We start from the raw sequence: 13,921 nt of genomic DNA, 5'->3' as shown, positions 1-13,921 counted from the left end.
GAAATATGTTATATAATGATTGCTTAATAATAATTCTAAATATAGTATATACTACATCATATCTTAATTTAATATATACTTTAATATACCGATTTAGTATATGTATATGAAAGTATGTGATACCGTAGGGTTTGTGCTGCCCAGGTCGATCCTTAACTATACACCCATCCCCCCGCCCAAACAATTATCTAATAAAAAAATCTGTAACTTAATGCATTTCTGAAATATTCCTTTAATAACTTTCTAGGGCAGACGTCCCTTTTGACCCTCCCCCCCCCAGAGTTAAGCTACATACCCTTCACATATTATATGCATATAAAAAATGTGCAAAACAGTTTTCAAGTCTAATCAAATATGTTGATGGTTATCAGGCATTTCATTATTTTAGCACGTGCTTACTTCGAACAAACAATAAGGAACATCTGGTGTAACTTCCTGACCAAGTTTTCAGGCCGTCCAAAAATATTTTAATCTATAAGGGCAGCATTTTATGATCGACCGGAACATAAAATCAGCAGTTATTAAACTATTCTTTTCACATATTAAACTTGATTCTTAGCTATTAATAACCACACTACACGAACGATCCTTCCATCGCAAAAATTCCGCCCCCAAGCAAGTATCGATCGGGGCGGACCGCCCCCCATTTATAGCTTTTTCCGTCGATACACCATAAATGATGATATGTATTTTATTTTATTATAAAAATCACTAATTGAATTTTAAAAAATCGGTTTGGCAAAAGCCATAAGAATTTGGTATATCAGCGGATAATAAAGAATAAAAAAAATTATAAATTGTGAGAATCACTAATCTTACTTATAGCAAAATCCTTTCATATCTAACAAACTTTTATAAACCTTATTTGAAAGTTTAATTGAAATCGGTCTAGTATTTTTTTGCGCAATCGCAGACACAATTTTTTTGTAACATGTGACAGACATTATGTAGCATACTATGAATGTACTTATTTGATACTATTACAGCTATTTTCATGTCTGTAGTAAAATATCAGTTAAAGAAAATCCCATAACATCGGAACGGTCTAGTATCGACACATATATATTATGTACATACTATATATAAAATAAGTTAAAGATGTATGTACATATATATGCACTCATTACGTTATAATCGAGCAACTAATATATTATTTATAACATCATGATATTTTTAAATACTCTGTACATATCCACATATGTATTATATATGTACAAGGTATAACAAATTTATGTAAGCTTCACAAAACACTTGAAAAATCCCACAGTGTGAAACGTACTTAGCATGTTATATAATTTTGCAATCAATTTTTCAACTTATTGATTTTTATTTAAAGTTAAATTATTTACGCTTTCATTTCGCTACACCAATAAATACACTTAATATATTATCATAAATACAAACTGCGCAAACGATATTAATCAAAGCAACCGTATTTAGTATTGATTGATGCTTAGCGTTTTTATTCTGGAGCAAGGTTAATGTTGTGTTTTTGCAGGTACGCCATATTAATTATGCAATAACACATTAACAGTAAATGCAACATCTCAAACCGATCTTTGATGAAGACCTCAAAAGACCTTAAACGACATAAATAATTAAAAATCAATTAAAGTTCGACTGTAATAAAACATTCCTCGCATCCATATTACCATTTAAGTGACTAAGACACAACACCTTGTTAATGCATACACGTAAAGCAGACGTCACTAATCTATTCAGTCTCTTATTAATTAATAAACAAGACAGCTGCACTATGTAGCATTGTTTGTTTTTATAATAACCGGTACTGCGAATAAAAGTCCATTACCCATGCCTGATCCAAACATTAGTAATTTTCTAACCGACAGTCAAGTGTTGGTTATAATCAAATTGATATACATACAATTTAGATCACGATTCGCATTCTCAGGTTAATCTATTACCAGTATAGTCATTATTTATTGAATCTTTAATGTTACATATAGTGTATTTATGCATTCAGATGACTCTTGCTTCCTTTCACTGTACGCAGTATGCGTCTAGTTGCATCTGAGCGCAATTCACACATGACTGGATGCTCTAGAAACATAAATTAAATAGTTTATAGACTTCTTGCGGAAAGTCTCAATATATATTGAATATATTATATATACATCAACGAAATCATTCCTTTTATGTCACATTGCATTTTATGGGCCAATACAATATAATTCTTACCGCTCATTCACACTGCTCTGCTTTTTAGCTTTTGTCGCAAATCCAGGACTATCTAGAAGCACTTTTTTACGCTGTAATGACCCTTTTCCGAATATTAAAAGAATTGAGCTTATATTTATGTACACAAGTAGCGTCCGATGACTTTTGAAACAAAAGCATGCGGTCAGGGGGTGGGAAACAAAAACTATATTTTTAAATTCATTTTCTTTATTTGATAAACATATTATGTATTTATTTATTTTTTAAATTAATTTTATTCGACGTTCCTTCTTACAAGTCATCAATAATCGCATCACACAATATATTATCTTTCATTAATTTGTCTAAAAGTTTTTTCCTATTGATATTCATGCAAGAGCTGACAATCTATTCTCACTTTGACTATTTCTACTTGATGTATTTATACTTTTCATTATAGAAAATGATCTTTTTACAGAAGGACTTGTCGCCGGTATGGTAAAAATGAATTTTATTAAATTGAATACTTCCGTTAAAATATCTTTTAGTTCATTTTTAATAATCACAATGTATATATTTTAAATGGAATTCTGGTGACGAATATATATAAATAAGTTCACTTTTCAACCTCATAAAATTAAAAATATTTCGATACGAGCGTTGAAGTGATATAAAAAGCGGTTCTGTAAAATTCTTTTCGTATTCCTTAAATTTAGAACACGATCGTTGGAATATAAAGTGTACGAGAAACTTCACACCTGCCAGACTATTGGTATGGGAAGCCGGCAGCTCCCACTGCGAGACATGAAGGCCGAAAGACAGATTCAAAACTTCAACCGCATGAACGGTTGATGACGGGCGACTGTAAAAACACGAGCACGAGTAACGGCTGAAGTTCTAATGCACATGCGCGACTATTTCAATTCCCGATAAGCAATTCATGGCGCACGCGTTTCGACTGCGCAAGACAGCTGACTATCCAGCCCACCCGAGTTGCAGTCGGCTTTAGCCGCTCCCTCGGTGTGGTTGCTTGAAGCTGATTTTCTGAGCGATTACAATTACGTAAATTAAAAATTAAATAAATGAAAAAAATATTTAATTTTTAGAACCGTTTTACAGTCCCAAGGCGTGCGCCGCATCTACCGCATGTATGGACCGCACGTCACTAAACAAATAAACAAAATTGAAAATAGTTATTGAATAAACTAATTTAAGTTCGAAACTATTCATTTCACTCGTTATAAGCGGATCAGTATATTTATTTTATGATTGACGGTCCGCTGACGGTGAAATATATTAATTGATATAAATAGTTAATAATTAAATAAAAATATATGTTAGCTAATATAACGGTAAAATATCAGAATTTAGTATGGTAAACTGTGTGGTTTCAAAAGTATGCGATATTATTTTCGATACTGCTTTTCTTTTCGGCACCTAACGCGTGCAGAATTTTTGCTAACCTAGTATTTTGCATCACAAAATATTTTTATTTTTCTTAAAAATTTTGCCCATTTGTAATAAAAATGTGCATATATGTACCATATTATGTTATATATATATATGACAAGCATAGTTAGAGCATGTGAAATTATAATGGTGAATTTACAATAAATAAATTATTACTACAAACTTATAATGGTGAATTTATAATAAATAAATTAGAACTAACAAAAGGTTTCCTCGGTGACAAAAAAATTGATGAGGACGTCTGGTCATTTAGAAATGTAAAATATAAATCCAGCGCTAAATACTTATGCGTACACTTGCACCTTAATAAACACATTTCTAAACTTCGGCCTAAGTTTCCAAATTTTATACGCCGCATTGCCTAATGATAAAACGTATTGCATCGCAGAAGTAGTTTTTTTGACTAATACGTGGTGACAGGTTAGCAATAAGACACGGATTAGCCGCTGCAGAAGATTTTATTACAGTTAAAGGTTACATGATTAAAACGATTGTTACAGAGTCGATCGGCGATAGCCGACTGGCAGATGTTCTCCCGTCGCGTCGCCAAAACAAGTAACGCGGTACGCTTTTTACGTTTTTTATTGAGAATTCATGAAGTTACGTGTTTGTTTACAAGTGAACGGGGCGCGGGCCCGCAACGGCGTGCGAGCCCACCAGATCGCCACGAGAAAAGTGTACGTTACGCTAGTTTTACCTGAGTGCCGCCAAGTTTTGGCCATAATAAAATCTAAATAAATATACATATAAATAGGCCCCCTACAGTTTTCTTATTTTCTTATTTTATTCACTAAGGATTACTTCTTTTTCGTTATATTGTATTTAAATAACAAAATTGTAAAGATAAAAATGGTAATAAACCAGTAACATGTTTTTTATCTAATAGTATATTTGTAAATATAATAATGATATTGATAAATACTATCAATTAATCCATATTTATATTTCGAATGCGCGAATCACAATCCGATTAAATATATTGTTCGCAGGAATTTTGGCCATAACCCGACATCTGCGCCTTAAATTGTCATATCAATACTCTCTTTTAAAATTAGAAAACGACACAGTTTTTAAAATAAATATTTTGTTAACATGAATAAATATTTTACGTTGAAATAAATGTAGTTATTATATTTAATTATTAATAATGAAACAAAGTAAAAAGATATATGATGTCACTTTCGGCGGATGTGACGTCACTCGACCGCAGCCGAGTTCGCGTCAGTGCTCCGTGCTCAGTACCACCAGTAGAGAGTGGATGTAAATAGGGGGGCGGCGGCGATGTCTGACAGCAGTGCTACGATGGAAAAGACATGCGCTCCGAGGGTGAAGAACGATATGAGCAGCTGCTACGAAAACCTCATCGTGATCGACTCGGGAGCGAACCTCACCAACAAGAAGTACGCCAGGGATCTCGACTCTGTCGTGCAGAGGGCGCAAGACGCAGGTGACATTTCTATACTCCTCCCCTTTCCCCTCTCCCCTCGCCATCAACTACACCTACATTCTATCCCATGGCGTAGTCAGATGTTAATTTTAATTATGACTCACTTGACAAATTTATCCTAAACGCGATGTAAATGGAATCTGATTTTTTCAGGCGTCCAAAAAATAATTGTCACTGGCACTTCGGTGAGGAACAGTAAAGAAGCGCTGCGACTTACGAGGATATTCCCCGGAGTGATTTATTCGACAGCTGGTAATTATATATTTTATATTAGTTAATTTAAGGTGACTAGATTTTGAAAATAGCAAATGACGCTAAAAAAAAATCATCTCGAAAGTTTTGCTGGATCACCTTAGTTATTTATACAAAAAATATAGATAATTATAAAAAAATACATTTTAACTTCATCTCAACTCCAAAATACGAAGTATGTCAATTCATATCTCAGAGGAAAGTAAGCGGAAGAAGTACAGACGTCGCATTTCTCATATTGCTCCATAATTTGTCTGCAAATCGATATTACTACAGACTTCTGATATGAGAGTATTAGTTATAGTATATTCAAACTGAATTTTGGTCAATAGGAGAGGGCAAAAACAATTATCACTTCTCAGAAGTCAAAAATTCACGTCAAAAGCAATAAAATTGTGTCAGTGTTCCTACTGCGACGGCGACGACGTGATTTTATTGCTAGATTTTTGACTTCTGAGAAGTGAAAATTGTTTTTTGCACTCTTATTGCTCAAAATTCGATATAAATATTCTTCATTCCGTAATCATTTTACTAGAATTTTTCTTTGGTAAATTTGATTAATTTATTATTTATCCCGACGGTATGTTTCATTAGTAATAATATTTCGAAATTATTATAAAAATATTAAGTATTTTAGTGGAAAAAATAAAAATTGCGAATATTACGTATACGTTGTTTTATTAAAATTTTCTAATAAATGTTTGTAATTTCAATAAATTTTATATTTATCTTGTCGGTACATACATATATTTATCAATGATATTAAATATTAATCGTTTTTAGTTAGAAAAATACGTATATTACGTAATATAATCAAGCATATTATCTTCAATAGGTTTCCAATACAGACGATTTGTTATTATTATATTATTGAGATTATTATTGGGATGACTCAACCCATTACAAATGTGTTTCATATTTCAATATATATTTCCTGGGTGACATCACTTTTTAGGCACACGTATTCTCACATATAAATTTTAGAATGTGTTTTAGATGATTTGTTGTATATATTGTACATAAAAAACTTACAATAAAATATTAAGAACCACTGAATTGGATTAATCAATAAATATTAAATTAAATAATAATATGTGGATAAAAAGTAAGACGTAAATAAATAACATACAATGAAATGTTATCAATTAGTCAAAATTTACTCTAATATATAAGTAAATAAATAATCATGTTGATAAATGTGAGACATAAATAAAATGTTGAGAAGCATTGAATTTGCTTCATCAATAAATAAATAAAAAACGTAAAAATTAACTCACTCACAATCATATGCTGAAAAAATACGTCATTAATGAAAGGGTTATAACAACATGACAGACCAGTGGTATGAGCCAGTGATAAATACCTGAAAGACCTGGGTTCGAATTCCATATGAGACCTTGTTTTTTTTTAATTTGTATCATGTCTGGGAGATCGAAGTTAGTGATTAATATTTAATTATAGTTCCGATCGAACATCATGGATGAGTTTTCTAAGATTTTCCTAATCTGACAGATGTTTAACGTGAATAATGAGTACTTATTATTATTATATATGTCTGAACTTTTTCTATTATATTAATATATATTTTCAATAATGAATAAATTATATATTTTGCTCATTTCTAATTGCTAAATTATCGTTAATGAATCAGTTGTAAGGATTTGCTTAAATCCTCCAAACTCATTAATAGGTAATATGAGTTGTGTGATCTAATGCATCTTTATATGGGAGATTTTCAAAACAAATGTTTTGGGTGGCTCATTTCCGGAACAATGAAAATGTACAAACTAAATATATTATTAGGCATAACATTGTTCTGCTAGTAAATACTGTATTAAATCAAATTTCCTCTTTATAATAAATATCATAAATTAGAAAGTAAAAGTGTACTTCTTTTTAACAAGTATGTGAAATTTTTTAAATGAAAAGTGAAAGAGGCATGCGATGATTGTAAATATATATTTACAGGTGTACATCCACACGATGCTAAATCGATGGTCGACGACGATATGTGGGAATCATTGAGGAGTATAGCAATGGCACCCGAGTGCATCGCGATAGGTGAATGTGGTCTTGATTATGGAAAGGATTTTTCTGAGCCATCTGTTCAGCGAGACGTGTTCGTTAAACAGGTATGCCATCACAATTTCAATTGATTTAATCCGTATATTAATAACATTCTTTATAGATTGAACTCGCGTGTGAGCTCAAAAAACCACTTTACATACACGAGAAAGAAGCACAAGAGGACCTATTGAAAATTTTAAACAACTATCAAAGCCGCCTGCCCCCCGTAATCATACATTCATTCTCTGGCACTTCCGAAGAGGGTCTCAAGTATTTGGAGAAGGGATTTTATTTGGGTTTGACTGGTAAGAATGCTGTACAATCATTCTAGTATATAAAATATGTTTGTATCTAATTTTTATTTGTTTTTAGGATATTTGTGTAAGGATAAATCCGACGTCGGTGTGAGAAAGTTACTGTCCGAAGGCTTAATACCTTTAGATAAATTATTAGTGGAGACAGATTCGCCCTTTGTCTATCCAAATACGAGAGCCTCGAAGTTGCCCGCCCACGTGAAGGAAGCCCTTACTGAACGGTATTCTATTTTTATTTATTTCCTCAATTAACTTGTGATAATTATGATGGAATTTGGCAGATGTCCAGAGTTCTTGATTTAGAAAATGATTGGTCTACATGTTATATTTAATAATTAAGTAGCTAACATGTGTTCGTATACTGTAGTATATATAAGGGACTATATCATTTTATAATACGTAGAAAAACATGAAAAACTCACCAAATAAAGATATATAATATTTTTAACCCTTTGAGTAGTGAATTAATTCATACACAATTGTTTATTTATTGATATACACTTGGAAGTAAGTTAATTTTCCATATTTTCTATAATTATTTCTGTTGTTAATTATTTATTATTATTTTATATTTCATTTATAGTAAATATAAAAAATTAGTGATTCTCAATATTTTATTACTTTGATTTATTTTACTACTTTTTTGTATTAGTATGTTTTAATAATTTATTTTAACACTTTTCACTAACTATTTTTTTTAATTCAGAGGCTCTCAATATTCTTTTCTAAAATTAGTATAAAATATTTTTTATAATGTTCATTTATTTCGTACTCTTTAATTTATTGCATTAATACATTACTTTATTGCATTACATTAAATCGATTAAAAAAATATTATATTAATATAATGCTTTTTATTTATTATTTCTTCAATTATATGTACATATATAACTATCTAGGATACCTTAAAACAGTGAAAGATCGACCACCATACAAGTTCGGCGCTACTGCTCAAAGGTTTAATACATTCATATAATTTTTTCAATTTAATAAATAAAATATAAACAAAATGTTTGATAAAACAGTAAAGTTTGTTCAATATTTAAAAAATCAAAATTCACGAGGAAGTTCTAAAACATGTGTTAAAAATTAACAGTAATTACACAAGATCTGAACCTCAGAGAGACTTGATTTTATCATTCCATCAGTTCATTGACTACTTCGTTCTTTCTTTACATCTATCTACGTTTCTAAAAACTAGTCACTTCAAATTAATTGTCTTCTCAAATATCCAAATAAATGAGTAAAAAAATTATAACATCTCGCAAGCATTGTTCTTTTAGTCTCCTAACCTTTTGAGCGGTATCGCCGTACAGTGGTCGATCTTTAACTGTTTTTCGATATCCCAGATAGTTACATATTTATATTATATATAGGTATGTATATAATTGAAGAAATAATAAATAAAAAACATTTATATATTAAAAAATTTAATTTGATTTATTGTAAATGATTTCTATACGAAATAATACCAATAAATGAAAGAGTACGAAATAAATAACAAAAAACATTTTATATTCATTTAATAAAAAATATTGATAGTCTTTGAATTGACATAAAAAAAATACCACAAAATCCAAATAATATATAAAATTATGTAAAAGAAATTTAAAGTGTTACTTCATTTACGAACAAATTATTTTATTAATATACGAACAAATTAACAAATGTGTATAAATTAACTCATTACTCAAAGGGTTAATCAGAACGATTCGACTTCATAAATATGATAAAAATCAATACTATCAATCCTTATTTTCTGTAACTTTTTCTTACGATTCATTTATAATTTGTAAGCTACTAGGAAATGTAAATAATAACATAGTGGTTTCATATTTGGCTATTGTATGTGGGGGAGAATTTTTTTATTTATTTTTAGCATAGTATTTTTGATTTAGTATTAAAACCTAGAATTATGTTGCAATTATTGGATATATTGCTGCTTAAAAATTGAATAATAGTTCACTGAGAAAAACACTTCTGTATTCAATAAAATGTCAGAATATGTTATATACGGCGAATGTGAAGATTCTCAATATTAATCTTTTGGTTGCTAAACCTTTTAGGATTACTATCTAAATATTAATATATTACATAATAATAAAATATATGTCAGTAAAATATTATTTTCTTCTTAAAGAATTACCATAGAGCCCATTAAATTTAACGATGCCGTATCCGGCAATTATTAATAAAGTAGGAAAAGCCGATGTATTACATTTCAGCAACCAATTGGTTAATCCAATGTATAATTGTGTTTTATAACTAATATGTTTTTAGATCAATGTCTTTCTTACAACGATACTGCACATTTCAACGAAACGAACCCTGTTCCTTGCCGGCGATTGTGGAAATGGTTGCCGCATTCATGGGGATAAAACCTGAGGATGTTGCTTTAGCGACTGCATTTAATGCTCTCAAATTATTCGACATAAGTCGATAACTTTTTATATCGACAAAATAAATAAATCATTTACAACTAAATATATTTTGGTATCAATTTTTGAATTTGAAAGAAATATATTAATAGATTTATAATATATAAGAAACGTTTCTTATAAAACATATGATATAAATAGTACTTTATGTATGTTAATCGCGACTAAAGTACATTGGTGTATTAACAAAATTTATTTGTAAACAAATGTTTACGTATAAAAAATGTAACTAACGCATTCGTTTTAACTTATACAAATTTTATTATTTGTTCCTTGATGTACCAATGATTTATAAGAATACTCTTGCCTATCGTAAACTCCCACCATAACTTAGTCGTTAAATATTAATATAAAACATTAATTTATTTCATCATCTACTTTATATAGAACACGTATGTGATTTTTATATACACAAAGGCTAGGGTGTGCAATGATTATTGAGTATATTCACATAGAATTAGTTAATGTATTAAAAATAAAATTTCTGTGTGCCTTTAAAAGAAATTCATTGTTGCTTATTTATTAAAAAAAATATCACTCGTTACATCATCTTAGTTTTGTTACTAAAACTAAATATTTATCGTCATGTTGTCATATTAAAACTTATATCTTAGATTTAAAATTATCTAGATGCAACTGTTGTATTTTATTATTTGCCTTTATTAATTAAGCTATTTTATAATGTGTTAAAAAAGACTGGAATATTGCTAAAAAGTAAGAATTTTCATATATTCGCTCATCGATCTGTTAACTCTTTTTAATTCATATAACACTTTCCTTGTACTCTCATAATTTAGTATATTTTCATTTAAATTGTACATTATCGTGTAAATATCGTTTTGTGTAACTCAACAATTTGCTAGTCTTGTTTACAACTTTTATATATTAGGTAAACTAGAATAGATGTTTCGCCCGCGAAACAAAATATGTCACTAGTTTATCTAAATCATCGTGTTTCATTTTTCATGATTTTAGGAAGCTAAAATAGTGTGTTCGGTCACATATATACTGATGTTTACAATATTTTTTTAAAATAAACTGATTTGTATTAGATATTTTTGTGTGTGTGATAAGATTTCCTTTTGAATCGTATCATATATCAAATTTAGTATATGAACATGACTGCAACGAATGGTAGCTTAGATACTTTGTCCATTTACATAGCATTAATTATGTATTTTTCGTTGTAATTATTGTAAACTTTAACGATGCGAAGAAAAAATACGATAACGTGCCTTATATAATATGTGTATATGATGAAATGTGATAAAACATGTTGTATATGTTAATTTGAATTATATATTTTGTAATAAAGTTTACAATATTGGTACACCATTTTTATGTTTATTTTTTAATGCTGTTTTTATCCTTTTTAATATAAAACGTTTCATGTCAACATGAAATCTGATAAAATGCATATCTTTACGATTATCGCCTATATGCATGATATGGTACAAGATTGCGAATCATGGTAAGTATATATATTTCACTAATAGTGATATAGCTATTTAAATAAACGGTACTTAATGGTAATGAAATATTTATTTTAAGATCTTGAGCTTACTTATTAACACTGCCTTTGGATCCCGGGATTTTCTGTTTTTTATACTATTAGGTATATCAAAAATATTTAATAAAAAATCTTATAAACATATCATTCGTTGGCAAACAAAAAACACAGCGAAACCTGATGCATCTGTGTATCCTGTGACGTTCTCCTCCACAGAGGTAACTATTTTGAGAAGTACCATTCACTGGTAAACTCTTAAAGACCATGTTTGTGTCCTTGTAAAAAATTATAATAATAAATATTAGTTTGGTTTTATAAAATAGTGTTGTGATTTACGCATACGAAATGTGAAACGGGCGTCAACAAAAACATTATTGATAAAATTATCTAAAGAGCCAGAGAATATTTGAGAATCAACCAACAATGTATGATTTAAGTTATCGCAAAAATTTCAATTTCTTTGTAGAAGAAAAAATTACATTTTATCTGAAGGTTTATTTTATGTTACCGTTAAAAATTTATGGATTTGCGTCCTTTGATTTACTGAGAATCAGCGATTCCCATCGAAATAAACGCAGAGCAATATTAACACGTGTCATGCATCTCTTTGCCGAAAGCACTTGACACTAAAACTAAATCTACAATGTAGACAGATGATAACGAAAAAATGAGTACTTTTAAAAGACAGCCGTCAGAACTGTGTCTCAAAATAAACAACAAAATGAGGTAGCGACCACGCTTTATCAATTCAGATCAAATTCCCATCAAAATGTTTATCTGTTAAAAGAACTATTTGGGACGTTGTTGATCTTCTCTTTCCCTAGAACACTGCCAAAGAACTTCCACTTCGCTCCCGACTTGGAATAAACAAGGCACATCCACACCGAATACCCAAACCTTTTGTAAACTGAATAAACCAGTTGGTTTCGCTTTAACTGTCTGATTTGGTCCAGTCAAACTGTCATCTTGAATTTCTGACCTTATTTTTGAGACGACTTGAATATTACTACAAAGCAGCACCACTGCAACCAAAGGCTTTACAAAAAATTAAGTTCTCTTTTGAAATTTCCATTAGATAGCAAACGGTATTTCACTTTATGATATTTTGAAAGCAAAGTCAAAAGGTCTTTAAAATGGCTTGCAGTAAGGCAATCCTGAATGAAGATGTATTTTGATTATTGCTTCCGAAATTCCAGAAATTATTCACTGAATCTAATAGCAACAGTATCAGAATGTTCCAAAAAACTAAATTATTTAATAGTACACGCAATAAAAAATAATGGCAGGATGTTAAAGAAAATTTGCCTAAAAATATTCTTAATCCAAAATACAATACTCGGTAGATATAGATACCGATTGGAGGCAACGACTACTCCCATTAAATTGAAGACGATTTAAATGAGCAATATTTAAAATAATTACAGTTCCATAAAATGAATTGTTTGTGCATTACTGTTAGACAGATTAGGTGCGAGCAGTGAATACCTTATGAATAACTCTGTGAGCAGTGAATACCTTATGAATAACTCAGGACAGTGAATACCTTATGAATAACTCTGCAACAAATCCACAAACAAAAATGCACAAGCAATTCACTTTATGGAACAAAACATTTATTTAAATGGACATATCTTTTAAAATAATTCTCTGTTAAATCGCACCCCATTAGTTTTTATCATTTACAATACATTTGGCAGGAAAATTAGCACACGTTTAGCACATATAACTAAAAATGATAGTTCAGAAGAGATTCGTGTTCCAGAGACGTTTATGGGAAAAGACGAAGATTAAGATAAAAATGAACAGCAAAAAGTAATGTCTTAATTTCTCTAAGTTTGTTAAAACTTTTCTTAAAACACGCCTACACTTGAAATGTTTAACACTAAAACAATGCTTTAAAGTAAATGTGAAATTTGTTTGATTTTAAAAATCTAGTCATTTTCAAGGAAAAATATTTATTCCTTATCATCACGAATTATCTGACAATGAGTTTCTCCCTTTGTTTCCCCCATACTTTGATCTTATCTCTCATTTCGTCGAACTCTAATTGCTTATACTTTGCATAGCAGAAAGATCAATAATTTATGAATAAATGAAAACATAATCACAACATAAATTTAAATTACGTTGAGTCATTTATTCTAATCGTAACATATAATATTTTGAGGAAGTGATAAAAAATAAACGTTTAACAATTCGACACTATAGTCTGGTGAGTGTGCACGAATGTCCCTTATCAATATTTGCCATCAAAATAGCAAACAAA

General features: G+C 29.8%; 1 protein-coding gene across 1 annotated transcript; it reads left to right on the top strand.

Moving 5' to 3' along the window:
* The first annotated feature begins 4,825 nt into the window (after positions 1-4,825).
* LOC148232342 (uncharacterized) lies at positions 4,826-11,480 on the top strand. The gene is made up of 6 exons (XM_088191997.1): positions 4,826-5,074; positions 5,228-5,326; positions 7,295-7,458; positions 7,515-7,698; positions 7,766-7,928; positions 9,988-11,480. The coding sequence occupies exons 1-6, from the start codon at positions 4,909-4,911 to the stop codon at positions 10,148-10,150; spliced, it is 939 nt and encodes a 312-aa protein (XP_088048123.1). The 5' UTR covers positions 4,826-4,908; the 3' UTR covers positions 10,151-11,480.
* The last annotated feature ends 2,441 nt before the right edge of the window (positions 11,481-13,921 follow it).

Source organism: Plectrocnemia conspersa, unplaced genomic scaffold (assembly GCF_051122295.1).
Source record: "Plectrocnemia conspersa isolate PC_06_02 unplaced genomic scaffold, ASM5112229v1 ptg000009l, whole genome shotgun sequence".
Lineage (NCBI taxonomy): Eukaryota > Metazoa > Arthropoda > Insecta > Trichoptera > Polycentropodidae > Plectrocnemia > Plectrocnemia conspersa.
This window is presented reverse-complemented; position numbering and strand designations above follow the sequence as displayed.

What these genes read in the sequence shown, in the direction of transcription:
- LOC148232342 (XM_088191997.1), top strand. Translation starts at nt 4,909, where the DNA reads ATGTCTGACAGCAGTGCTACGATGGAAAAGACATGCGCTCCGAGGGTG. An exon ending in GCAGAGGGCGCAAGACGCAG is followed by an intron (nt 5,075 to 5,227) that starts GTGACATTTCTA and finishes TGATTTTTTCAG; the next exon opens with GCGTCCAAAAAATAATTGTC. An exon ending in AAGGAAGCCCTTACTGAACG is followed by an intron (nt 7,929 to 9,987) that starts GTATTCTATTTT and finishes ATATGTTTTTAG; the next exon opens with ATCAATGTCTTTCTTACAAC.